The 26,058-nt window shown below is 40.4% G+C and overlaps 1 protein-coding gene across 2 annotated transcripts in view; it reads left to right on the forward strand.

Annotated features, from left to right (window-relative positions):
• Positions 1-16,183: 16,183 nt before the first annotated feature.
• The window catches only part of nms (neuromedin S), a 28,059-nt gene continuing 18,184 nt past the window's right edge, over positions 16,184-26,058 (forward strand). For both annotated transcript variants that reach the window (XR_015757429.1, XM_043691700.2), the window contains exons 1-7: positions 16,184-16,278; positions 20,308-20,363; positions 20,498-20,548; positions 22,057-22,116; positions 22,279-22,308; positions 22,403-22,450; positions 22,934-23,008. Coding sequence is in view for 1 of the 2 variants with exons in the window: in XM_043691700.2 (XP_043547635.2) it covers positions 16,209-16,278; positions 20,308-20,363; positions 20,498-20,548; positions 22,057-22,116; positions 22,279-22,308; positions 22,403-22,450; positions 22,934-23,008 (390 nt within the window). In the remaining variant the exon portion in view is untranslated. The remainder of the gene's footprint in view (positions 16,279-20,307; positions 20,364-20,497; positions 20,549-22,056; positions 22,117-22,278; positions 22,309-22,402; positions 22,451-22,933; positions 23,009-26,058) is intronic.

Here is a 26,058-nt window from a genome sequence, read left to right on the forward strand (position 1 = left end):
GCAGTGAATTGAGTAGTGCATAGGTTAAGTTATTTTATTTTATATTAAGATTAATCCTCAGCACAACGTCGTGGGCCAAAGGGCCTGTTCTGTGCTGTACTTTTCTATGTTCTAAGTCCACAGCAACCCTCTGAAGAGTAATCCTTCCTACCCTATTACTCCACATTTACCCCTGACTAATGCACCTAACCTATACATCTCTGAACACCATGGGAAATTTAGCATGACCAATTCAACTGGGGTGGGAGGAAATCTTTGGATTGTGGGAGAAAATTGGAGCAGCTGGAGGAAATCCACACAACACAGGTAGAATTCCACACTGGCAGTCGCCCAACGCTGGAATTGAACCCAGGTCCCTGTGAGGCAGCAGTGCTAACCACTAAGCCACCATACCACCCTTCTTGAGTGTGTTTGAAAGGTTCCAATGAATTGGAACAATGGTAATATAGCACAATTATTCAAAAGGGAGGGTAGCACTAAGAGGAAACTACAGACCAGTTAATTTAACATGTTTTCCTTCTATTTATTCTTTTTGTGGGATGTGGGCATCGCTGCTGACCAGCATTTACCGTCCATCCCCAGTTGCCTTTGAGAAGGTGATAGTGAGCTGCCTTCTTGAGCCACTGCAGTCCACCTGCTGTGGGTTGACTCACAATGCCATTAGTGAGGGAATTCCAGGACTCTGACACAACGATAGTGAAGGATAATGGTTATACTGTCTCTTGTAGGTGATGGTCATAACCTGGCATTTGTGTGGTGCGAATGTTACTTGCCACTTATCAGCTCAAGTCTGGATATTATCAAGATATTGTTGCATTTGGAAAACGGACTGCTTCAGTGTCTGAGGACACGTGAATGGTGCTGAACATTGTGCAATCATCAGTAAACAACACCACTTCTGACCTTGAGATAGAGGGAGGGTCATTGTTGAAGTATGTGAAGATGGTTGGGCCTAGGACACTACCCTAAGGAACTCCTGCAGAGATGTCCTGGAGCTGAGACTGACCTGCACCAACCATGACCATCTTCCTATGTGTCAGGTATGACCCTAATCACCAGAGAATTTGCCCAATGATACCTATTGACTCCAGTTTTGCTAGGGCTCTTTGATGCCACACTCGATCAAATGCAGCCTTGATGTCAAGGGCTATCACTCTCACCTCACCTCTGGAACTCAATACTTTGGTCCATGTTTGAACCAAGGTTGTAATGAAGTCAGGAGCTGAGTGACCCTGGTGGAATGCAAACTGGGCATCACTGAGCAGGGTATTACTGCTTAATATCACTGTTGATAACATCTTCCATCGCTTTAGAGACTGATAGGATGGTAATTGGATGGGTTGGATTTGTCTTGCTTTTTTATGTACAGGACATACTTTTTTTTTATAGATATTTTTATTAGAAATTTAACATTTTTACAAGTTTACAAAAATAAACAAAACTCTCAGATATAAACATTGATATACAATTAGCTCAAATATACAATAGCCAAAATTTGACAAAAAAAAAACAAAACAACAAAAAAAAACCGAAAAAAGAAAGAAAACAACAAAAAAGAACAAACAGACAAAACTCAACTATCTACTAATCTAACCTACAACTAACCAGGGTGTATATTTAAGTCTCTTACATGCTCGGGATGTGTTAACATCAGATATGATAAAACCCGTATTCGTGCGGGATTCCTCCCCCGAGGGGCCGCGGACCAGCCAGGTCTGTAGTCTCAATTAAATAAAAGCCCTTGTTAGGATAGCCGAAATATCTGTATTTATGTAATTCAAAAAGGGCTGCCATATTTTATAAAATAATTCGGTCTTTCGGTGCACCATGTTTGTAAGGAAGTCAAGGGGAATACATTCCATAATTAGTCTGTGCCAATTTGAAAGTCCAGGGGGGCCCTCCGCCACCCAGTTCATCAAAATATTTTTCCTTGCACAGAAAGAAAGAATAGAAAATAGTCTCTTCTCGTACGTGTCCAGGGAGGGAAAGTTCGAAAAGCCCAATAGGAGAGATACGGGGTCCACTTTTATTTCCGTTCCTAAAATTTCTGTCAGGGTACTTGCTACTTTAGTCCAATATCCACGGATCTTATGACAGGTCCATAAGCAATGTACAAGAGTGCCCACCTCTATTTTGCATTTAGGACACATTGGAGATACTCCTGCCTTAAATTTTGCCAATCGAACCGGTGCTATATGGGCCCTATGAAGTATCTTCAGCTGGATAGCCTGGGTTCTGTTACAAATAGTAATTCTTCTAGCATTTTCCCAGATATCATTCCACGTTTCTGTGGAGATTTCTAGTCCCAGATCCTGATCCCATGTTTTAAGCAGATTATCCATATCTCCCGATACTTCATCATGTAGCAAATGATAAATATTACTGACGGAAGATACCCCCACTGGTCGTAGGACACTACATTCTCTATCGGATTTATAAAGACTATCTAATAACGTAGTCTTCTTCTGTATAAAATCTCGAATTTGGAAGTATCGAAAGAGGTCTCCATTGGGTAATCCGAATTTCTGACGCAGCTGTCCGAAAGACATCAGGACCCCATCTTTAAATAAATCCCCGAGACATGAGATACCCCTGGCTCTCCAGAGTTTAAAAGTGGCATCTGTTAACACCGGTTGGAATCCCCATGCTCCCACTATCGGTGCATAGGGGGATGTTTTATGTGAATTACCCTCATTTTGCCGCATTATATTCCAAGCCTTGATTGTATTCAGTATTATAGGGTTTTTACAGTGATCTGTAATGATTTTCCTCTTGTCTGAGAATAAAAGGTTAATAAGTGGGTATTTTACTTGAGAAGCCTCGATGTCCAACCAGATTGATTGTGGATCAGACAAGACCCAATCAGCTATACAACTTAATAGGGAACTTAATTGATATTTCCTAAAATCTGGGAAGTCCAATCCACCCCTTGCCTGTGGAAGCTGTAGCTTCTTCAGCTTAATGAGGGGCCGCCTATGGTTCCAGATAAAGGAACCCAGCCAGCCGTATAATTTACGTAAAGCTGTCCTCGGCAGCATCACCGGAAGCATTCTCATAGGATATAGGAGACGGGGCAGGATATTCATTTTGATTAATGCTATTCTACCTAGCCAGGAAATTGGCAGGTCTCCCCATCGCTGGAGGTCCTGCCTTATCCTTTCCAATAAATTCACAAAATTAGCCTTATACAACTGACCAAATACTGGAGTAATAAAAATGCCTAAATATAAGAAACCCTCCAGGGACCAGCGAAAGGGAAAAAGGGAACCGTCCGCTAAGCGGGGTATCACAGCAAGGCCGCCCATCGGCATAGCCTCCGATTTTGAAAAATTAATTTTATAGCCTGAGAATGCACTAAATGTATTAATAACTTGGATTAAGCGGGGTATGGACATCAAAGGGTTACTGAGGAATAGAAGAACATCATCTGCATAAAGGGTAATTTTATGTTTACCTGTACCAATCCTTGGGGCCACTATATTAGGATCAGCTCGTATAGCTTCTGCTAGTGGTTCAATTATTAGCGTGAATAACAATGGTGAGAGGGGACATCCCTGACGGCAGCCCCTACCCACACTGAAGCTATCCGAGCCTAATCCATTGGTAACCACAACTGCTTTGGGATCACTATACAATGTTGAGATCCATTTGGTAAACACCTGTCCAACACCAAACCTCTCCAATGTGTAAAACAAATATGACCATTCGACCCTATCAAATGCCTTTTCCGCGTCTAATGAAACCACTACTCCTGGTATCTTTCCCTGATGACAAGCTTGAATCATATTCAGAGCCCTTCTAACATTATTGGATGATCTACGGCCCTTAATAAACCCCGTCTGATCCTCCTTTATAATATGTGGCAGTATCCTTTCTAATCTCAGTGCTAATGTTTTAGAGAGGATTTTAAAATCTACATTTAGCAAGGATATTGGTCTGTATGATGTACAATCTTCTGGGTCCTTTCCTTTTTTGAGGATAAGAGAGATATTTGCCTCTTTCAGCGAAGGCGGGAGACAGCCCTGACTATATGCATAGTTATACATGTCCATAAGTGGACCAACCAGTATTTCTGTAAATTCTTTATAGAATTCAGCTTGAAAGCCATCTGGGCCCGGCGTCTTACCATTTTGAAGGTGCCTAATTGCATCAACTATTTCTTGGGGTGTAAGAGGAGCATTTAGGACCAATACTTGTTCCGGAGTTAGGTCTGGAAAAGTCAAATTTTTAAAAAATGACTGCATCCTCTTCGCCCTATCTTCACAATCCTGTGATTTATATAACTCAGAATAGAATTTTCTAAAGGTCGCATTAATCTTTTTATGATCATGAGTCAAAATACCCGTACTTTCCTTGATAGACATAATAGTCTGAGGGGCCTTTTTTTTCTTTGCAAGAAATGCTAAGTATCTACCCGGTTTGTCGCCATATTCATATAATCTTTGCTTTGCAAATAATATTTCCCTCTTAGCCGTTTGAGTAAGTGTAGTATTTAGAGCTGTCCTAAGAGCTGTAATCCTTTGCAATTTAATAATAGAGGGTCTATCAATGTATGCTGTTTCAGCCGCTTTTAAGCGGGTTTCAAGCAAACGCTGTTGTTCTCCTTTTAATTTCTTCTGGGTCGCTGAGTAGGAGATGATCAAGCCTCGCGTGTAAGCTTTGATGGTCTCCCACATCATTGACGGGTTGCTAGCTGTACCTGAATTAATTTCTAAAAAAGTTTTAAATTCTTGAGAGAAGTACTTTACAAATTTACTATCTTTCATTAAGAAGGGGTCCATACGCCAGTGCCGAGGGGATGTCCCACTGTTCTTCGCCTTAGTTTCCATATATACAGCAGCGTGGTCAGAAATTGCTATATTACCTATTTTACAGGATGATATGGAATTTAAAAAAATTGAGGGGGCAAAAAACATATCAATTCTGGTATGACATTTATGTGGATTAGAGTAGAAAGAAAAATCTCTACCCTGTGGATGAAGACATCTCCATACATCTACTAATCCTAATTCTTTGTTCAGATCCATCAATTGTCTAGATCTGGGAGATACTCCTGCAGTACTCTTGGGAATCCTGTCTATTTCCGGATCCATAATACAATTAAAGTCTCCCCCTATAATTATATGACGGGCATCAAAAGCCATCAATTTTGAGAAGGCTTCCGTTATAAATTTAAAGGGGTGTGCCGGGGGGCAGTACAAATTTAAAATCCCATATTCCTCTCCATTTATGAGAGCTTTAATCAAGATATATCGTCCAGATTCGTCTTTTATCTGCTTTAGGATTTTGAAAGGGAAATTCTTCCGAACAAGAATAACAACTCCCCTGCTTTTTGAGCTAAAAGAAGAAAAAAAGGCCTGATCAAATCCGCCCTGTCGTAATTTCAAGTGTTCTTTATCTGACAGATGCGTCTCCTGTAGGAGAGCTATATCAACTCTTTCCTTCTTAAGATTTGATAATATTTTCTTCCTTTTAAGTGGCGAATTACTCCCTTTGACATTCCAGGTGCACCACTTAACCGATTGATCAACCATAATCCTCTGGGCCAATCCGAGACCCCTCGGGAGGGGGAACCCCATCCAGAACATCCCGGGCATGGAACATGTAAAATTTACAAAAATAAACCCTCTTTAATACACCCACAACAATACAGTAAAAAACTATTTCTAAATAAAAAAAATATAAAACGTATCTAAGTGGAGACTTTCCCCCTTGTTCCCAGGGGGCATCACTTCCTCTCCAAAAATCCCTCATATCCTCTCCCAACCAATGCCCCACCCTTGACCCAGGCACTCCTCAATAAAGTGAGGAAAATTCAAATATAATACAAAGCTAGAGTTAACAGTGAGCACCCCACCCCCACCAACACCTGGGTATATTTGGTAATGTTAATACCACATATAAACATATAACTATAAAATTACCAGTTCAACAAATAATAATTAAATATGATAATACAAAATAACGAAGGGAAAAACAACCCCGCTCCTAAAGACAGAGGTAAAATCGAATAAGGTAACCACCTCCCCCCACCCACATTAACCAAATCCCCCAGCTTATATATACATATATATACATACACATACATATATATATATATATATATATATATATACATACATACACACACACACATATACATACACCCCTCATATATACATAAAATAATAACAGAAAACAACTCCAAGGGGGGGGGGGGGGGAGAAAATCAAATCCCTCTCCCCACCCCCCATAATAATATTAAGCAATAAGGTAAGAAAAGAAAAAAAAAGGGAGGGGATATAAACCAAAACGGGGGGGGAAGGCAGACCAACATCCATTATGTCCTACAGTTTATCTAAGAGAGTCCAAGAATTCCTTAGCCTTTTCTGGTGATCCAAAGTTATATACAGATCCTTCATGGTTAAAGCGTAACGTCGCTGGGTAGCGTAAGGAGTACTGTACATTTAAGTCCCTTAAACGCTTCTTCGCCTCGTCGAATGCCTTCCTCTTTCGAACCAGAGCCGGGGAAAAGTCCTGAAATAGCATGATCTTGGATCCTTTGTAGATCATAGCTTGGGGGTCTTTTCCAAGATTTCTAGAGGCTTCTAGGAGTATCTGCCTCTCCCTGTAGCTCTGCAGCCGGAACAGGACCGGGCGTGGGCGCTGGTTCGAGCCGGGCCCGCGTATTGCTACCCGGTAGGCCCATTCCACCCTTACCTGGCCTGATCCAGCTTGCAGATTTAAAAGTTGTGGCAGCCACTGCTCCAGGAATGCTGTAAGCTGGCCTTCCTCTTCCTGCTCGGGAAGGCCCAGCAAACGAATATTTTGTCGACGACCTCGATTATCGAGGTCGTCAATATGATTTTCCAAGGTCCGGACTCGCTGCTCGAGAGTCCGGACCTGATCCACGGCCGATTGAGCGGTTGTCTCCGAGGTCGCGGCCTTTAGCTCCGCCCCTCCAACTCGGCGTTGAATTTCATCAATTTCACGGTCGTGCTTCTTCAGCGCGGCCGAGAGCGACTCCCAACGGTTCCTGGATTCGACGATAAAGGCATCGATCTTCGAGTCAAGCTTGGAAAGCATTTCTGCAAGGCTTGTTACTGTTGGTAAGTCCCCCGGGGCGGCTGTGGACGCCTCTGCTGCAGCTGGAGAGTGTGGGGGAGGGGTTCCTGCTTGCTGAGAGCTGCGGGCTCCCTTCCCTTTAGTCATTTTAACTTAGGATAAAGTTGCTTAAATATAATATTACACCACTAATTCAGTTACTAAACTATTATAAATGATTTATAAATGATTTGGTAAGCTTGGTAGGGGGTAGGTGACCCACTGTGCCCAAGTCTTGGGAGGAGCACTATAGACTCAGTCTTACTGGGTCGCCGCCATCTTGGATCCCCCCAGGACATACTTAAACAATTACCACATTGTCACGTTGATGCCAGTGTTGCAATTGTACTGGAACAGCTTGGCTAGGGGAATGGCAAGTTCTGGAGCACAAGTCTTCAGTACTATTGCCAGAATGTTGCCAGGGTCCGTAGCCTTTGCAATATCCAGTACCTCCAACCATTGAGAGTCATAGAGTCATAGAGATGTACAGCATAGAAACAGACCCTTCGGTCCAACCTGGGCATGCCGACCAGATATCCCAACTCAATCTAGTCCCACCTGGCAGCACCCGGCCCATATCCCTCCAAACCCTTCCTATTCATATACCCATCCAAATGCCTCTTAAATGTTGCAATTGTACCAGCCTCCACCACTTCCTCTGGCAGCTCATTCCATACACATACCACCCTCTGCATGAAAAAGTTGCCCCTTAGGTCTCTTATATATCTTTCCCCTCTCACCCTAAACCTATGCCCTCTAGTTCTGGACTCCCCGACCACAGGGAAAAGACTTTGCCTATTTATCCTATCCATGCCCCTCAAAATTTTGTAAACCTCTATAAGGTCACCCATCACCCTCCAACGCTCCAGGGAAAGCAGCCCCAGCCTGTTCAGCCTCTCCCTTTAGCTCAGATCCTCCAACCCTGGCAACATCCTTGTAAATCTTTTCTGAACCCTTTCAAGTTTCACAACATCTTTCCGATAGGAAGGAGACCAGAATTGCACACAATATTCCAACAGTGGCCTAATCAATGTCCTGTGCAGCTGCAACATGACCTCCCAACTCCTGTACTCAATACTCTGATCAATAAATGAAAGCATACCAAACGCCTTCTTCACTATCCTATATACCTGTGACTCCACTTTCAAGGAGCTATGAACCTGCACTCCAAGGTCTCTTTGTTCAGCAACACTCCCTAGGACCTTACCGTTAAGTGTATAAGTCCTGCTAAGATTTGCTTTCCCAAAATGCAGCACCTCGCATTTATCTGAATTAAACTCCATCTGCCACTTCTCAGCCCATTGGCCCCATCTGGTCCAGATCCTGTTGTAATCTGAGGTAACCCTCTTTGCTATCCGCTATACCTCCAATTTTGGTGTCATCTGCAAACTTACTAACTGTACCTCTTATGCTTGCATCCAAATCATTTATGTAAATGACAAAAAGTTGAGGGCCCAGCACCGATCGTTATGGCACTCCACTGGTCATAGGCCTCCAGTCTGAAAAACAACCCTCCACCACCACCCTCTGTCTTCTACCTTTGAGCCAGTTCTGTATCCAGATGGCTGGTTCTCCCTGTATTCCATGCGATCTAACCTTGCTAATCAGTCTCCCGTGGGGAACCTTGTCGAACGCCTTACTGAAGTCCATATAGATCACATCTACTGCTCTGCCCTCATCAATCTTCTTTGTTACTTCATCAAAAAACTCACTCAAGTTTGTGAGACATGATTTCCCATGCACAAAGTCATGTTGACTATCCCGAATCAGTCCTTGCCTTTCCAAATACATGTGCATCCTATCCCTCAGGATTCCCTCCAACAACTTGCCCACCACTGAGGTCAGGCTCACTGGTCTATAGTTCCTTGGCTTGTCATTACCACCCTTCTTAAACAGTGGCACCATGTTTGCCAACCTCCAGCCTTCCGGCACCTCACCTGTGACTATTGATGATACAAATATCTCAGCAAGAGGCCCAGCAATCACTTCTCTAGCTTCCCACAGATTTCTCGGGTACACCTGATCAGGTCCTGGGGATTTAATCACCTTTAACCATTTCAAGACATCCAGCACTTCCTCCTCTGTAATCTGGACATTTTGCAAGATGTCACCATCTATTTCCCTACAGTCTATATCTTCCATATCCTTTTCCACAGTAAATACTGATGCAAAATATTCATTTAGTATCTCCCCCATTTTCTGTGGTTCCACACAAAGGCCACCTTGCTGATCTTTGAGGGGCCCTATTCTCTCCCTAGTTATCCTTTTGTCCTTAATATATTTGTAAAACCCCTTTGGATTCTCCTTAATTCTATTTGCCAAAGCTATCTCATGTCCCCGTTTTGCCCTCCTGATTTCCCTCTTAGGTATACTCCTACTTTCTTTATACACTTCTAAGGATTCACTCGATCTATCCTGTCTATACCTGACATATGCTTCCTTCTTTTTCTTAACCAAACCCTCAATTTATTTAGTCATCCAGCATTCCCTATAGTTACCAGCCTTCCCTTTCACCCTGACAGGAATATACTTTCTCTGGATTCTTGTTATCTCATTTCTGAAGGCTTCCCATTTTCCAGCCGTCCCTTTACCTGCGAACATCTGCCTCCAATCAGCTTTTGAAAGTTCTTGCCGAATACTGTAAAAATTGGCCTTTCTTCAATTTAGAACTTCAACTTTGGATCTGGTCTATCCTTTTCCATCACTTTTTTAAAATGAATAGAATTATGGTCACTGGCCCCAAAGTGCTCCCCCACTGACACCTCAGTCACCTGCCCTGCCTTATTTCCCAAGAGTAGGTCAAGTTTTGCACCTTCTCTAGTAGGTACATCCATATACTGAATCAGAAAATTGTCTTGTACACACTTAAGAAATTCCTCTCCATCTAAACCTTTAACACTATGGCAGTCCCAGTTGATGTTTGGAAAGTTAAAATCCCCTACCATAACCACCCTATTATTCTTACAGATAGCTGAGATTTCCTTACAAGTTTGTTTCTCAATATCCCTCTGACTATTGGGGGGTCTATAATACAATCCCAATAAGATGATCATCCCTTTCTTATTTCTCAGTTCCATCCAAATAACTTCCCTGGATGTATTTCCGGGAATATCCTCCCTCAGCACAGCTGTAATGCTATCCCTTATGAAAAATACCACTCCCCCTCCTTTCTTGCCTCCCTTTCTATCCTTCCTGTAGCATTTGTATCCTGGAACATTCAGCTGCCAGTCCTGCCCATCCCTGAGCCATGTTTCCGTAATTGCTATGATATCCCAGTCCCATGTTCCTAACCATGCCCTGAGTTCACCTGCCTTCCCTGTTAGGCCCCTTGCATTGAAATAAATGCAGTTTAATTTATTAGTCCTACCTTGTCCCTGCCTGCCCTGACTGTTTGACTCACTTCTGTTCTCAGCTGTACCCATCTCAGATCGATCTCTTTCCTCACTATATCCCTGGGTCCAACCCCCCCCCACCTTACTAGTTTAAATCCTCCCAAGCAGTTCCAGCAAATTTCCCTGCCAGTATATTAGACCCCTTCCAATTTAGGTGCAATCCGTCCTTCTTGTACAGGTCACTTCTACCCCAAAAGAGACTCCAATGATCCAAAAATGTGAATCCTTCTCCCATTCACCAGCTCTTCAGCCATGCATTCATCTGCTCTATCCTCCTATTCCTGCCCTCACTAGCTCGCAGCATGGGAGTAATCCAGATATTACTACCCTTGAACACCTCCTTTTTAAAATTCTACCTAACTCTCTGTAATCTCCCTTCAGAGTCTCAACCTTTTCCCTTCCAATGTTGTTGGTTCCAATGTGGACAATGACCTCCTGCTGGCCCCTCTCCCCCGTGAGAACATTCTGCACCCTCTCTGAGACATCCTTGATCCTGGCACCAGGGAAACAACACACCATTCTGCTTTTTCTCTGCCGGCCACAGAAACATCTGTCTGTACCTCGGACTATCGAGTCCCCTAACACAATTGATCTCTTGGAAGCCGACGTACCCCTTGTTGCATTAGAGCCAGTCTCAATACCAGAAACTTGGCTGTTTGTGCTACGTTCCCCTGAGAGTCCATCACCCCCTACATTTTCCAAAACAGCATACCTGTTTGAAATGGGTATATTCACGAAAGACTCCTGCTCTAGCTGCCTACCTCTCTTACCCTTCCTGGAGTTAACCCATCCATGTGACTGTATCTGAGACTTTCCCCCCTTTCTATAACTGCCATCCATCACCTATTGTTGCTGTTGCAAATTCCTCATCGCTTCTATTTGTCTCTCCAACTGATTCACTCGATCTGATAAGATTTGCATCCAACAGCATTTATGGCAGCTATAATCCGCAGTAACCCTTAAACTATCTTTAAACTCCCACATCTGACAAGAAGTACATATCACTGCAAAGGCCATTTTTGCTCCTTCACAATCTACAGACCCAGAAAATAACACCATCTTATTCCTTACAAACACTGCCCCAGATTAAATTAATAGCTATGGCTTATATTTTAAGTTTAATCAAGAGACTTATCTCCAAAAACATATAATCAAGAAAGAATCCACTGTACCCACTACTGCAGCCTTTCTATTGGACAGACTTAAACAACAATTAACTTATCTGATTCTGTGCTGTGAACTTCGCCCAACAGTTCCTCCAAGATTAGTTGTGAATTTCACTGTTTGTTAATTTTCCCAGATGCACTCCGATGTCCAGCGATACACAAATTCAAACAGCAAAGGTAGTAACTGGGCAGGTTTTCTTTCTTTCTTTCTTTCTTTCTTTCTTTCTTTCTTTCTTTCTTTCTCTCTCTCTCTCTCTCTCCTGCACTGTCCTCACCATGTGCTTCCTTTGTCTGCCCTTCTCCCTTTTAAACTGCTGTTGTTTTGACTTTTTTTTCCCAAAGTTCCAAAACAATGCAACAGCATATAAAACAGTAATTGCTGCTCCTGGAATTCGAGGAAATCACCTCCGACACTTAAAATAACTCAAAAAAAGGAGCAGCTCTTAGAGCCAGAAATTTTTCCTGTCCTCCATCTTGAATTACCCAGAATCCTCTTCTTGATATCATGAGGAGTGAATTGAGTTGGCTAAAGACTGGTATCTATAATGCTGGGGACCACTGGAGGAGGACGAGATGGATCATCCATTTGGCACTTCTGGCTGAAGATTGCCGCAACAGCTTCACCATTATCCTTTGCACTGATGTGCTGTGCTCTTCCATCATGGGGATATTTGTGGAGCTTCCTTCTGCAGTGAATTGTTTAATCATCCACCTACATTCATAACTGGATGTGGCAAGACTGGAGAGCTTAGATCTGATCCATTGGTTGTGAGATCGCTTAGCTCTTTCTATCACTTGCTGCTTATACTGTTTGACATGCAAGTAGTACTATTTGGTGGCTTCATCAGGTTGGCACTTCATCTTCAGGTATGAATGGTGCTGCTCTTGGCATGCCCTTCTTACACTTTCCATTGAACCAGGGTTGATCCCTTGACTTGATGGTAATGGTTGAGTGGGCGATATGCTGGGACATGAGATTACAGATTATGCTAGAGTACAATTCTGCTGATGCTGATGACCCTCAGCACCTCATGGATGCCCAGTCTTGAGTTGCTCGATTTGTTCAATGTCTGTCCCATTTAGCACAGTGAAAGTGCCACACAACGTGATGGAGGTTATGTGTCACTGTTAAATTGTTAGTATACATTATAAAGGAACAATAACAGTATATTTAGAAAATCAAAATACAATCCATCAGAGGCAGATTTTATGAAGGGTAAATTGTGTTTGACTAATTTGTTACAGTTTTGTGAAGATGTAACAAGCAATGGGGGATCATGTGGGTGTAGACATCTGGACTTCAAGAAGGCATTTGATAAGGTGAAGCATAAAAGGTTAATACACAAGATAAGATCACGTGGGGTTAGGGGTAATTTATTATCTTAAATAAAGGATTGGCCAAACAACAGAAAGCAGACAGTCAGGATAAATGGATCATTTTTAGGTGGGCAAGAGGCAACTAGTGGGCTGCCACATGGTTCAGTCCTTGATATCCTACTTTCTACAATCAATATTGATGATTTGGATATGGGGATAGAAAGCAGTCTAGCCAAATTTACAGTTATAATGAAGAAAAACAAATATTACAAATGAATATGGATAGACTAGATGAATGGACCAAAATTTGGCCATTGATTTTTAACGAAGATAAGTGCGAGGTTATCAATTTTGGTGAAAGGAATAGAAAGGCAACTTGCCCTCTAAATAGAGAGAAACTTCAGAGTGCTTCAATGCAGAGGGATCTGGGCGTCCTCATGCATGAATCGTAGAAAACTAGACTACAGGCAAAAATGAACCTCAATGGTTAGCGCCCAGTGGCTCTGACCTCCATAATTGTGAAGAGTTTTGAGAGGTTAGTCGTGGTTCCAGCATGTTAACTTGCCTTGATCCTCCACAATTGGCCTACCAGCACAACAGATCCATGGCAGATGCCATCTTCCTCATGGTACACTCTGCCCTAGAACATCTGGATAAGAAAGATACCCATGTCAGGCATCTACTTATTGACAACAGCCCTGCCTTCAATACCATAATTCCAAACAAAAACATCTCTAAACTCTGAGACTCCGACTGTAACTGAATCTTCCTGACCCATATATCACAATCAGTAAGCATAGGTGACACCTCCTGCACCATATCTTCAATACCAGTGCCCCATAAGACCACATACTCAGTCCCCTACTTTACTTCTTATACACTCACCATTAAATGGCCAAACTCTGCCCAATTCTATTCACAAGTTTGCTGATAACACCCATAGTGGTCGGTTGGTTCTCAAACAACGAGATAGAATACAGGAAAGAAATTGAGTGCTTAACAGAATGGTGTAAAGATAACAATCTCTCCATCAATGTATGCAAAATAAAGGAACTGGTCATTGACTTCAGGAGTTGAAGTGGACGGCACACCCCTGTCTGCATCAATGGTGCTGGGATGGAGAGGAGCAAGAACATCAAGTTCCTAAGAATGATTATCACCAACAGCTGTCCTGGTTCACCCACATTGATACGTTGGTCAAGGAAGCACATCAACATCTCTACTTCCTCAGGAGGCTAAGGAAATTTGGCATATCTCCAAAGACTCTTACAAATTTTTACAGAAGCACCATAGAAAGCATCCTATCGGGATGCACCACAGTGTGGCATGGCAACTGGTCTTCCCAACCATAAGAAACTACAGAGAGTTGTGAACACAGACCAGTCCACCATACAAATCAGCCTTTCATCCATGACTCCACCTGTACTTCCCACTGCCTTGGGAAAGCAGCTAACATAATCAAATGACTCCACCCACTCTGGTTATACTCTCTTCCACCCTCTTCCATTGGGAAGGAGTTATAAAAATTTGAATACACAAATGAACACATTTAAGAACAGATTCTTCCCACTGCTATTAGACTTTTGAATACACTTGACAAATATTCATTTTGATCTCTCTCTTTGCACCTTTTCTGCAGCTGTAACACTGTATTCTGCATGCTGTTCTGCTACCCTGATGTACTTTGTATGGTATGATCTGCCTGTAAAGCATGCAAAACAACACTTGCCACTATCTCAGTACATGTGACAACAAAAAAAATCAAACTCAAACTCAAGGCAAATGATAGTTGATTCAATGTTACAAGGCATTAGTGAGACTGCACCTGAAGCATTACATTTTTGGTCCCTCTATTGGGAGGGTTGTATTTGCATTGAAGGCAATTCAGAGGAGGTTCACTAGATTGCTTCCAGAGATGAGGAGCTTGTCTTATGAAGACAGATTTAGCAGTTCAGGCCTATACTGTCTGGAATTTAGAAAAATGAAAGGATATCTAATTAAAGTATGTAAGATGCTAAAGAGGATTGACGAAGTAGACATAGAAAGGATACTTTCTCAATTCGGATAATCTAGAAAAAGAGGTCATAGATTTATGATAAGGAGTGGCAGATCTAAAACAGAGATGAAGAGAAATTACTTCTCTCAAAGAATCATGAATCTATGGAATTCCCCACCCCAGACTGTGTTGGACGCTGGACCATTGAGTAAATTCATGGAGTGGATCAACAGGTTTTTGATTACCTGTTGTGCAGAGGGTTGTGCAGAATGGCCAAAAAGTAGAGTTGAGGTGAGACATAGAATCATAGAGTAGAATCCCTAGAGTGTGGAAACAGGCCATTTGGCCCAACAAGTCCACAGACCTAAGTCCTAAGAGTAGCCCACACAGATCCATTCCCATTACTGTACATTTACTCCTGACTAATGCACCTAACCTGCACATCCCTGAACATTATGGGCAACTTGGCATGGCCAATTCACATAACATGCAGATCTTTAGATTGTGGGAGGAAACCGGAGCACCGAGAGGAAACCCACGCAGACACGGGAAGAATGTGCAGATATAAATGATAGTATCAAATGGCGGAGCAGGCTCAAAGGGTTCCTAGTTTCTATGTTCTTATGTACTCATTATCTTCAAGCGCAGACATTGTTATTATGTCACTTTTAGACATTGCTTCCCACTTTTCTGACATCCGCGTTACCGCCTGACCCTTCTATAGCTGAAGATCATTCACAAAGCAGCCTTTACACTATCGCGTTCAGGCGCGTTTCTTTTCCAAACGCATTGTATCTGGCGCTAACATTTTGAGAGCGTTTCCGTTGTACTGTGTACCATTATTAATTCTGTAGGTTAATATTAAATGGCTATACAGTCTGCATGGACTTGCAAAAGGGGAGATGAGTACGTAGCAAACAACACACATGTACATCAGATTCCCGTGTCTCCAATGTGTAATTTTGTGTGACATTTAATTAAACTCCCTTCTGCGTCGTAAAGAAGTAGTTTCGGCTCAGCTTATTAACTTTTGAAGTGAGGTTTGAAGCGTGCTGCTGATCAGCGGGGAGATAGCATGATAAATAAGAGCGCGGTGTGACATTTACACGGCGATTGGGACACCCGCTGAGCGCGGAATTGATCCAGGAGCCGTCAGGCTATATATAAATGGAGGGTTGCTCCCACCTCGGCAGCGAGTTGCCAGAACTCCTGCATAGTAGCATGCCGCACTGTCGCTCCAGCAAGAGCACTGAAATGAGGGGCAGCTCACAAATGCTTATCTTTCTGCTCTGGTGTTGCCTGTCTACTTTGCCTTTAAGTGCAGGTTCGTAGGTTTTTGACAAAGAAGCGGTTTTTCTTTGTAATGATCCAAGTCAAGGTTGATACAAAGTTTGATCATTGCAACAAAAAACGCCGTATCACGGTTGTCGGTCGATTTAAATTGTGTTCGTTAATTTTTAAAATCTGGGCTTTTATTTCAGTTTGTGTCTTCATGCAAGTTTGTCACCTCAAACCAGCTGCGTTGTTTGGTGGAAATTATTTATTATCATTAACACCGATATTCGCATTGGATTAGTAATTGTGATTTTTTTTGTCTAGTTGTTTTGGGGTTAAATTGAGATATTATTTACAGTTTGGAAAATTGGATCTTCATGGTACTTGAGCAGGTTCGATGGGCCGAATGACCTCTTCATCGTTTTATACAGATCAGGACAGAAGGTTTCTGATCTTTGAGATTTAAAGGCTAGATAATTGCGATTTTTATTTAGGGATTCTGATTTGCAAAATTGGCTTAATCTGATTCCTAATGAAGCAATAACAATGCAGTCAGAAATGATATTTTTATATCAGCCTTTTGTCAGAGTGCGGACCGTGTCACTATTTCCCACTACACGGAAGGTCAAACAAACTGCAGTTACTTTGTCGGATTGTGCGCTGCCAGTGATCGACCTGATCTATCAAATCCCGAGTTTATGAGAAACTGGCAAATACGAGTAAATAAGTTCTGCCTAATTCTGCTGTACGGATCCTAGCCAGATATCAAAAATGAACTCTTTCTACACGCCAGACAATAATAGTTACGGAGGGGGAAATTTGAAACTTGATTAGACTTCCAAATTGCGGGGTAACGGGTAGGATGGTTTAGAGATTGGTCTGAAATTATATTTTCCGCTCTGCTAGGGGATGTCAAAATGAGTTGAGAGCGCGGAAAACAAAATGACAGTGAACCATTCTTCAGACTAAGGTCTTAAACATCTCCGTCCATCTGCCATGACCTCTCCCATATGAGATGTTCAATAATTTGTACCTTTTTAACAGTTTTGTTTTAAATAGGTGAGCTGTTTTTGTTCAATGGAGCCACTGTGAGTGAAGTGAATGTGACACTGGCTGATGTTTGTTTTATTCATTCTTGTTGTGGGATGTGGTCCCTGGCTGCCCAGCATTTATTGCCAGTCCCCAGTTGCCCTTGAGAAGGTGTTGGTGAGGTTTCTTCTTAAACCGCTGCAGTCCACCTGCTGTCAATAAGTTGCCACGATTAATTTATTTAAATTTTAAAAATGGTATGAATATAAAGTAGTCTTCACCACTTACACTATAACATTGACTATTAGACTAAAGTTTCTGTCCGTTTGATATATAAGAAATGGCCGGAGGTACCAGATACTGCCAAGGCTATGGGCCCTGCAAAATTCCAGCGATAGTATGGATGATGTGTGCTCCAGAAATTCCTACAGCTCTAGCCAAATTGTTTCAGTACAGCTACAATGCTGACATCTACTCGACAATGTGGAAAATTGGCCAGGTTATGTTCTGTACACAAAAAGCAGGACAAATCCAATCCAGCCAATTACAATCCCAAGTGTATACTCTTGATCATCAGTAAATTGATGGAAAGTGTCATCAACAGTGCTATCAAGCAGCATCTGCTCAGCATTAACCTGTTCACTGATGCCCAGTTTGGGTTCTGCCAGAGCCATTCAACTCCTGACCTCATTACAGCTTTGGTTCAAACATGAATAAAAGAGCTGAGATCAGTGCTGCTTTTGACCAAATAGGGCATCAACAAACTACGGCTAAACTTCAGTCAGTGGGAATCTAAAGGATAACTTTCTACTGGTTGAAGCTATACTTGACAGACAGGATGGTGGCTCTAATTGTTGGAGACCAGTAATTTCAGTTCCAGGAGATGTCTTCAGAAGTTGCTCAGGGTTGTGTCTTCAGAACAACCATCTTCAGCTGCTTCATCAATGACCTTCCCTTCATTTTAAGGTAGGAAGTGAGGATGCTTGCTGATATTTGAACAACGTTCAGCACCAATCGCAGCTGCTCACATGCTGAAACAATTCATTTTCAAATGCAACAGGAACTGACAATATCCAGTTTTGGACTGACAAGAGACAAGTAACAATAATACAAGTGCTAGGCATTGACCATCTCCAAGAACAGAGAGCCTAACCATCACTGAATTTCCCACAATCAATACCGGGGGTGAACATTGATCAAAAACTGAACTGCAACAGCATATAGAGCCAATAGCTGCAAGAGCAGGTCAGAGGCTAAGACTCTACCAGCAAGTAACTTACCTCTTGTCTTCCCAAAGCCTATCCACCAACTACAAGGCACAAGTCAGCAATGAGATGGAATGTTTTTCACTTGCCTAGATGAATGCAGCTCCAGCAACACACAAGAAACTTTTTACCATCAGGATAAGCAGTCAATATGATTGGCACCACATCCATTAACTCTGTCCACACCAATGCTCACAAGCAGCAGTATATACCATCTACAAAATGCACTGCAGAAATTCACTAGGCTCATTAGCCAGCACCTTTCAAAGCCACTATCTTCCAGAAGGTCGGGATCAGTAGATATGTGGGAACATCACTACCTGCAAGTTTCCCTCCAGGCCAACAACCATCTTGAATTATTCCTTATGTCTTGCTGAGTCAAAATCCTGGAATTCCCTCCCTAGAGGGTTTGTGGATCTACCTAGGGAGGGCAATAAATGCTGGACCAGCCAGCAAAGCCCACCTCCCATGAATGAACTTTAGAAAAATCAAATGAGAATAATGTGCCCCCGCTAATCAAACTATTAAAACATAGATCTCCTTAGAAAAATAAAAATTGTTCATTGGGATCGCCTTCTCATCCTTTACCATGTCAAGACTTGGAGCTTCAAGGAAAGAAAATATTGGGACAATGGAAAGGAGATGTAGGATTCTTTTCCTTCTCATTCTGCATTATCTGTAAGCAGATAGTACCATAAACCCCATCATGTCTCAGCTTCCACTGCAATTTCCATCTGAACTCTGTTATTTAACAAGCTCTATTGCCTTTCTTCCTCAATATCCCAGAAGAAGGAACAAAGGCAGAAGAAGCATTAGATCCTTCTCTCAGCACTTCACTACAATTAATCACAACAAATACCAATTTTGAAGACATTCTACTAATGGACATTGGAGAATCTGTCAGATGAGAGTGTGCAAGTGATCAGGTATTGCTGCAACATGATGCAGATAATGTAACTGGCCAGAGGATCAGGATATTTTGTCCTGCTGAAGAATTAGAGGTTTCCAGACCTCATTAGTGTCCATTTTTAAAAGAATGATGTCTTATAGAGGATTCAGTATAGATTCTGATATTGACAAAAAATAGCTCAGAAATCAACTCTCTGTGAATGCCTTACTGGATTTGTTGAACTCAATTCTGCTTTCTCTGTAATGGACACCCTAGCAAATGGACACCCATTTTACAAAGATGTGATTAGCACTCAGTAGCAACCGAACATGTGACATTTGACACCCACTTTTTTTGATATTTAATTTGAATGTGTCTTCCCACTTAAATGGAAGCTTTAGTAATTGTAACAAGGTCAACCAGCTAGGCATCATAGAATATGAGTTCCCTGATTGGGAATGTTAGCCTGTTCCAATCAGGGAGCCCTGGCTGACAGATAAAAATGAAAGTGTCAGAGATACTGCATTCTGAGAGTGGACTCTGAAGAGGCAGTACTAAAGTCATGGACTGCTCAAATGTAAATACACAGTGACTTGGTGATGGGATACCAACCTCTATGGACTTATTTCAGAAGCTAATGTGGATGGTGATCCTGCATAACAGATTGTCACATGTCCTGGTCTCATTCACCTCAATATTGCTGAAAGTCAATGGGCAATTCAAATATAAATACCCATTTTATAAGAACTAAATTTCAGCTCTACTTCTTTGTTAATTTGATTATACACTTTTTTCTCATCCAGTTTCCACGCTTCAATATGTTAGTTTTATTATATATACTTAATGTGTTCTTTGACCATTTGCATCCATCACACTTACTTATCCCTGTTGGCAGGGTCTCCACATCACTTCCAAGACTATTTTGAAGAATGGGACAATAACAATGCAGAGGTAATATTAATGATTCCAATAAATGTTTGCTGGATATTGTGGCTGATATTGTCTAACTTTAACAACAAATTACATTCCTGGGGGATGAGCAACATAATGTAAATGTAATTGTGATCTTGTTTTCACCACTTTAGAATTTGGCTTTGTGTTTTACTCAGTGGAGGGCACTTCAGACACAGCCTCAGGTAAAATAAGAACTTTTATTTTCTTCATTGTAAAACACGTAGTGAATAAATGTATTTATCTGTAATCTTTTTAATGAATTATATATTTGAGATTCCTTAAGTACAATACAATAAGGGCATTTTTTGTTGCTAGTACAAGACAAGTCATTATTGTCCTTTTGTCAAAAGGATGGTCAAACAACCTTCCAAGATTTTGATCAGTTTGTGAATGAACATTTAGCTAAATTATTGAATAGATTAACAGCAGAATCTCTGCTAATCCTGCTTTCCAATAAACTCACAGCTCTTTGTTATCCATTGAAAAGGTTTTGTATTTCAAGCAGTGTAACCATGACTTGCCAAATTCAATAATGGTCCTTTCAGTAGATGATTTTAGCCATGATACCTAAAGTATCCTGAATGCTTCTAAAAACAAAGAATATTTGAATGCAATAATAACTTTGAGTCTGGCAGCGTAGTAGTATGAGCTATGCAGTGAGACTCAGGCGGGCACATATTTTCCAAGTAAGCCTCATGCGTTATACTGTATCTCTGAAAGGATCAAAAGGTCTACTATGAAGAAGGGTACTGAACTACATGTTCATCCTTTATTATTGGAGTTCTCTGACATTCAGCAAAACCTCTTGTCGCCTTCCTCATTTTCCTGAAGAGGCAAAGGGTAATACTGAGTGATGCAACTTACTTTTTAATTGGAAGTAGTCTAGACTGGGATAACTGTGCCTTACTAATAAGCTAATAGAAATACATTCACTCAGCACAGCCAGGGAAATGAACCACATTTGATCTTTGTGACCTTTGGTCTTCCTTTGTACTCAGAGTTTTTAGGAGAATGCATGAGAATGGTAACATCACATCATTATAAGGTTTCTGAGGACCTTGAATAAAATCTTAGTTCTGAATTTCAACGTTGATACTCATTGTAGACAATTTGGCTTTTTGGATTATTTTGTTGATCATTGATGTGTAGCCTGAGTTTGAAGTGAGCCAGTCCACTAGGATTAAAGGATAAAGTTTTTGCTGACTAAGGAGATGCTGTGCAAATATAATGCTTCTGCATAATAGTTAATTATAATTAATATCTGTTGGATTTTATAAAACCACAATATCTATGTTCAGTTTCTTATGATGAAGGAGCTAACATGTTTTCTGACATGTTTAGAACCGCAGTTCCTCAGCATGCTTATGACTTCACAGTAGTTCACTGTTACCATCTGCAGCCCCCTGCTATAGAGAAAACACTTTGGAATAGAAAGAAACTGCCCTTTGTTATAGAAGGATAACAGAAGGAGAAAATTAATTGCTAATTAATATTCTTTAACATTGACTGGCAATGATTCAGGAATTGGTTAATTTTAATGTGTAAATTCCCAATTACTTGAGGTAAAAAGAAATGAGCAATGGGGGTGGGGAGGGGGAATGGCTAAGAACCAAAATACTGTTAGACTTTAAGAACTGCCATCTTTGTTGTGTTTTTGCTAATTGACATACATTAAATATTTACATTTCAGCTCACTAAATTTGTTATGGACTTTTGCAATACCATCCTACAAAATATGCCAAGAACTGAGGTGAGTATTTGGTATTAATCATTGAAGTTATTTTACACATTTTCTTTCAAATTCAGATACTGCCATTTCCTTTTCTAAATGATTAAATTCAAAGGTTTGTTTCTGTTACAAGTTACTATTGCTGTTAACTTACCAAATATTCTATCATTACACCTACTCTAGGGTGATGATGGTATAAGCATGTATAAAAGAGTAAGTATATTTTATTATTTTATTTATAGTGTAAAATTGTGAAATTTGTTTACCTCATTGTGCATTAGTGAAGTTCTGTTTTTCTCTGATACAGTTTTTATTTCATTACTCCAAAACGCAAACACCACATCTGAAAAATGCAGTAAGTATTTTCAGTTAATGTTTTAGTAATAGTGCTCATGTACTATCATAATAGCCTAATAATAATACTTTCACTTTTCATAATTGCAGATAGTAAAGAAATCTCTTCTGAATGCATAAATATAATAATACATCGTTTGTTAATGTTTAACTTTAACTTTATTCCCATAATCTAAAATAAAAATATTTTAAAGACTAAGAATGAATATTAAACTTTGAAATACCTTTTAACTGATCATTTAAATGACCTAGCAAACCAACCATTCAGTTCAAAGCTGATTCAGAAGAGGTAACACAACCCGTGCAAGAACAAGCAAATATTGTGCTATCTTTAATCCTATTAACCTTTAAAGAATCTGTCAATGGAATAAATCTGTTCAGCAATTTAGTGTCTGATTTTTTAAAAAAGTACAAGATTGGATTATTTGAAAATGTGAGAAATCTCTGAATGTCTGGTGTTTATCATGGTTTTCTTTTGTTGTAGTTGTCCGCTGTGCACCCATTACTTCATCTTGCTCCAAAGCTTTCTGAAAGAAGAATGGATCGATCTCTTGATTCAGTATGTATATTTTACTTCCATTCTCATTTTCAACCTTTCACATTGCTCTAAAAATGTTGATCAGGGTACTCAAAACTATTTATTATATCATTCTAAAGAAGGCACCTCCTATCTAATCTATATAAAATAAATTTTCTATAAATATATATTTTCTAATATTACTATAAGGTAACTTTGTATTGATCATGAACAAGAGCTGAGTTTGATTTAATACTGCAGTAAGAGCATTATACTCTACTACTAACATTCAGAAATGTCATAAATAATTGAATGAAAAAGCCAACTTTATATAGTTTTGATTTCAAATGATCAATTCTCGATCTCTTATTAGTTAGTCAATCCTCCATCCATGCTAATATAATGTCCACACAGCATGGTCTTTATCTTAATGCTCACTTAATATGCAGTACTTTATTGAAGACCCTTTTGGAAATCCAAACACATTGAATCATCTGGTTTCCCTGTATCTACCCTGCTTGCACCTCCTCAAAGAACTGTAATAAATGTTTCATTTATAATTTCCCCTTCTGAAGCTGTACTGTTTCTGCTTGATTTTATTATGCATTTATAAATGCTCAGCTATTACATCCTATATAATATACTCCAACATTTTCCCAATAACAAATGCTAATCTGCCTGGCCAATTGTTCCCTCCTTTTCTGTCTTCCTCCCTTTTTGAAGGGAGGGAGTGTTATATTGACAGTTTTCCAATACTCTGGGACTTTTCCGAAATCTAAGGAGATTTCTATTAATATATCCACTATCTCTGTAGTTAATTCTTTTAAAATCCCAGGATGCAACCCATCAAATCCAATTAACTTATTGGCCTGTAGCCTATTAGTTTCCCTAGTTGCTTTTCTCTTGTGATAGTTCTTGTGTTTATTTCTACCCCACATTGGGCCTCTTGATTATTTAGCATTTCTGGAATGCTGTTAATGTTTTCTAGTGAAGACTAAGCAAAATATTTATTCACCTGCTCTGCCATGTTCAGGTTTGTCACTATTATTTCCTCAGCCTCATTCTTTATGGGCCCTATGTTCCACTTTGACTTCTGTTTTCTTTTTTATATCATACTATGTGTTAGCTCTTACCTTTACTATCTGTATTTTATATTACTTGCTAATTTGCTCTCTATTTATTTAATCACTCTTTATTTTTGTTTGGTCATCTTTTGTTGACTTTTAAAACAAGGGTTTACCCTAGTCACTGCCACATTGTATTTTTTATCTTTCATTTGATTCTATCCTTAACTTACTCGGTTATATATGGTTAACACCTTCCTAGAATTCTTCTTCATCACTGGATATATCTTTGCTGTGAGTCATGAATTATTTTCTTAAACATCTGCTATTGTTCCTCAGCTGTATTTTCTACTAAACTCCTTTCCAGTTCACCAGCCAATTCATAGAGTCATAAGAGTCATACAGCATGGAAAGAGACTCTTTGGTCCAACTCATCTATGCCAACCAATATCCTAAACTGATCTAGTCTCATTTGCCAGCATTTGACCGATATCCCTCTAAACCCTTTCTATTCATGAACCCATCCAGATGCCTTTTACGTCTTGAAATTGTACCAGCATCCTCCACTTCCACTGGCAGCTTGTTTCATACACACAACACTCTCTGCGTGAAAAAAATTCTCCCTCAAGTCCCTTTTAAATCTTTTCTCTCTCACCCTAAACCTATACCCTCTAACTTTGGACTCATCTGTCCTAGGAAAAAACCTTGGCTATTAATCTTATCCATGCCCCTCATGATTTTATAAACCTCTGTATGGTCACCTCTGATGCTCCAAAGAAAAAAGTCCCGGACTTTCAGCCTCTGTCTACAACTCAAATCCTCCAAATCTGGCAACATCCTACCAAATCTTCTCTGAACCCTTTCAAGTTTAATAACATATTTCCTATAGTAGGGAGAACAGAATTCTAAAAGTGGCCTCACCAATGTCCTGTACAGCCGCCAATTCCTATGCTCAATGCTCTGACTAATGAAGGCAAGAGTGCCAAACATCTTCTCCATCACCCTGTCTACGTGCAACTCCACTTTCAGGAAACTCTGCATCTGCACCCCTAGGTCTTTTTGTTCGAGAACACTCCTCAGGGCACTACCATTAACTATATAAGTCAGCCCTTATTTCTTTGCAATGCCCTTACTTAAGCATAGCATTGTTGTTTCTGACCCACGTTTCTTCCCCTTAAGCTTAGTGCTAAATTTTACCATGTTGGGTCTCTATTCCGTAGGGAATCTCTTACTCTGGCATAAGTTATTAAAACTACCTTGTTGCACATTACTCGATACAAAATAGCCTGATCCAAAATTGGGAATATTTACAAAACATCGATCCACAAAACTCAATAAATTATTCCTCAAGGTTATCTTTGCCGATTTGATTTTCACAGATCCCCATGAAGATTAAACTCACCCATGATTATTGTCTGCCTTTTTTAACATGCCTTCATTGTCTCTTAATTTATTCTTTGTATCTCATAATTTGTTGTTTGTTCTACGGAATAGCTACTGTTAGGAGACCTATGGACTACTCTCACCACTGTCTTCTCATCTTGTTTGTTCTTTCTTCTACCTGTATGGCGTCAATCGAGTCATTTTCTATATCTAAATTAAATCTATGCTAACTGTTCCCCAAATAGTTCCCAACTGGTACTTCATTATCTTGATCCAACTCATTCCCCCAGAACAGCAATGTCTCCTTCCTCAGACGACTAGGAAAATTACTGATCTGAGAATTGTCCTGAACATACTCTAGAAATTCTGGTCTTTAAATTACCACTATCCCAAACTATATTACTATAATTAAACTTCCAAATTATAACTACTCTGTAGATTTTGTACCTCGGTTATTACTTTGCAAATTTGTTCTTCCAATTGGACCTCTAAATAATACATCCAGCAATGGAATGCTGGCTTTTTGTTTGGGTGAGGGTGGGGGTGGGGCTTCAATCAAATAGATTTTGTCCTTGACCTTTCCAAGACACCCTTTCTCTCCAACACAGTTATATTCTCCCTAATCAATACCAGTGTCCCACTTCA

The sequence above is a fragment of the Chiloscyllium plagiosum genome, unplaced genomic scaffold (assembly GCF_037043375.1).
Source record: "Chiloscyllium plagiosum isolate Xiang-an unplaced genomic scaffold, Cpla_swu_hap1 HiC_scaffold_6, whole genome shotgun sequence".
Taxonomy (NCBI): domain Eukaryota; kingdom Metazoa; phylum Chordata; class Chondrichthyes; order Orectolobiformes; family Hemiscylliidae; genus Chiloscyllium; species Chiloscyllium plagiosum.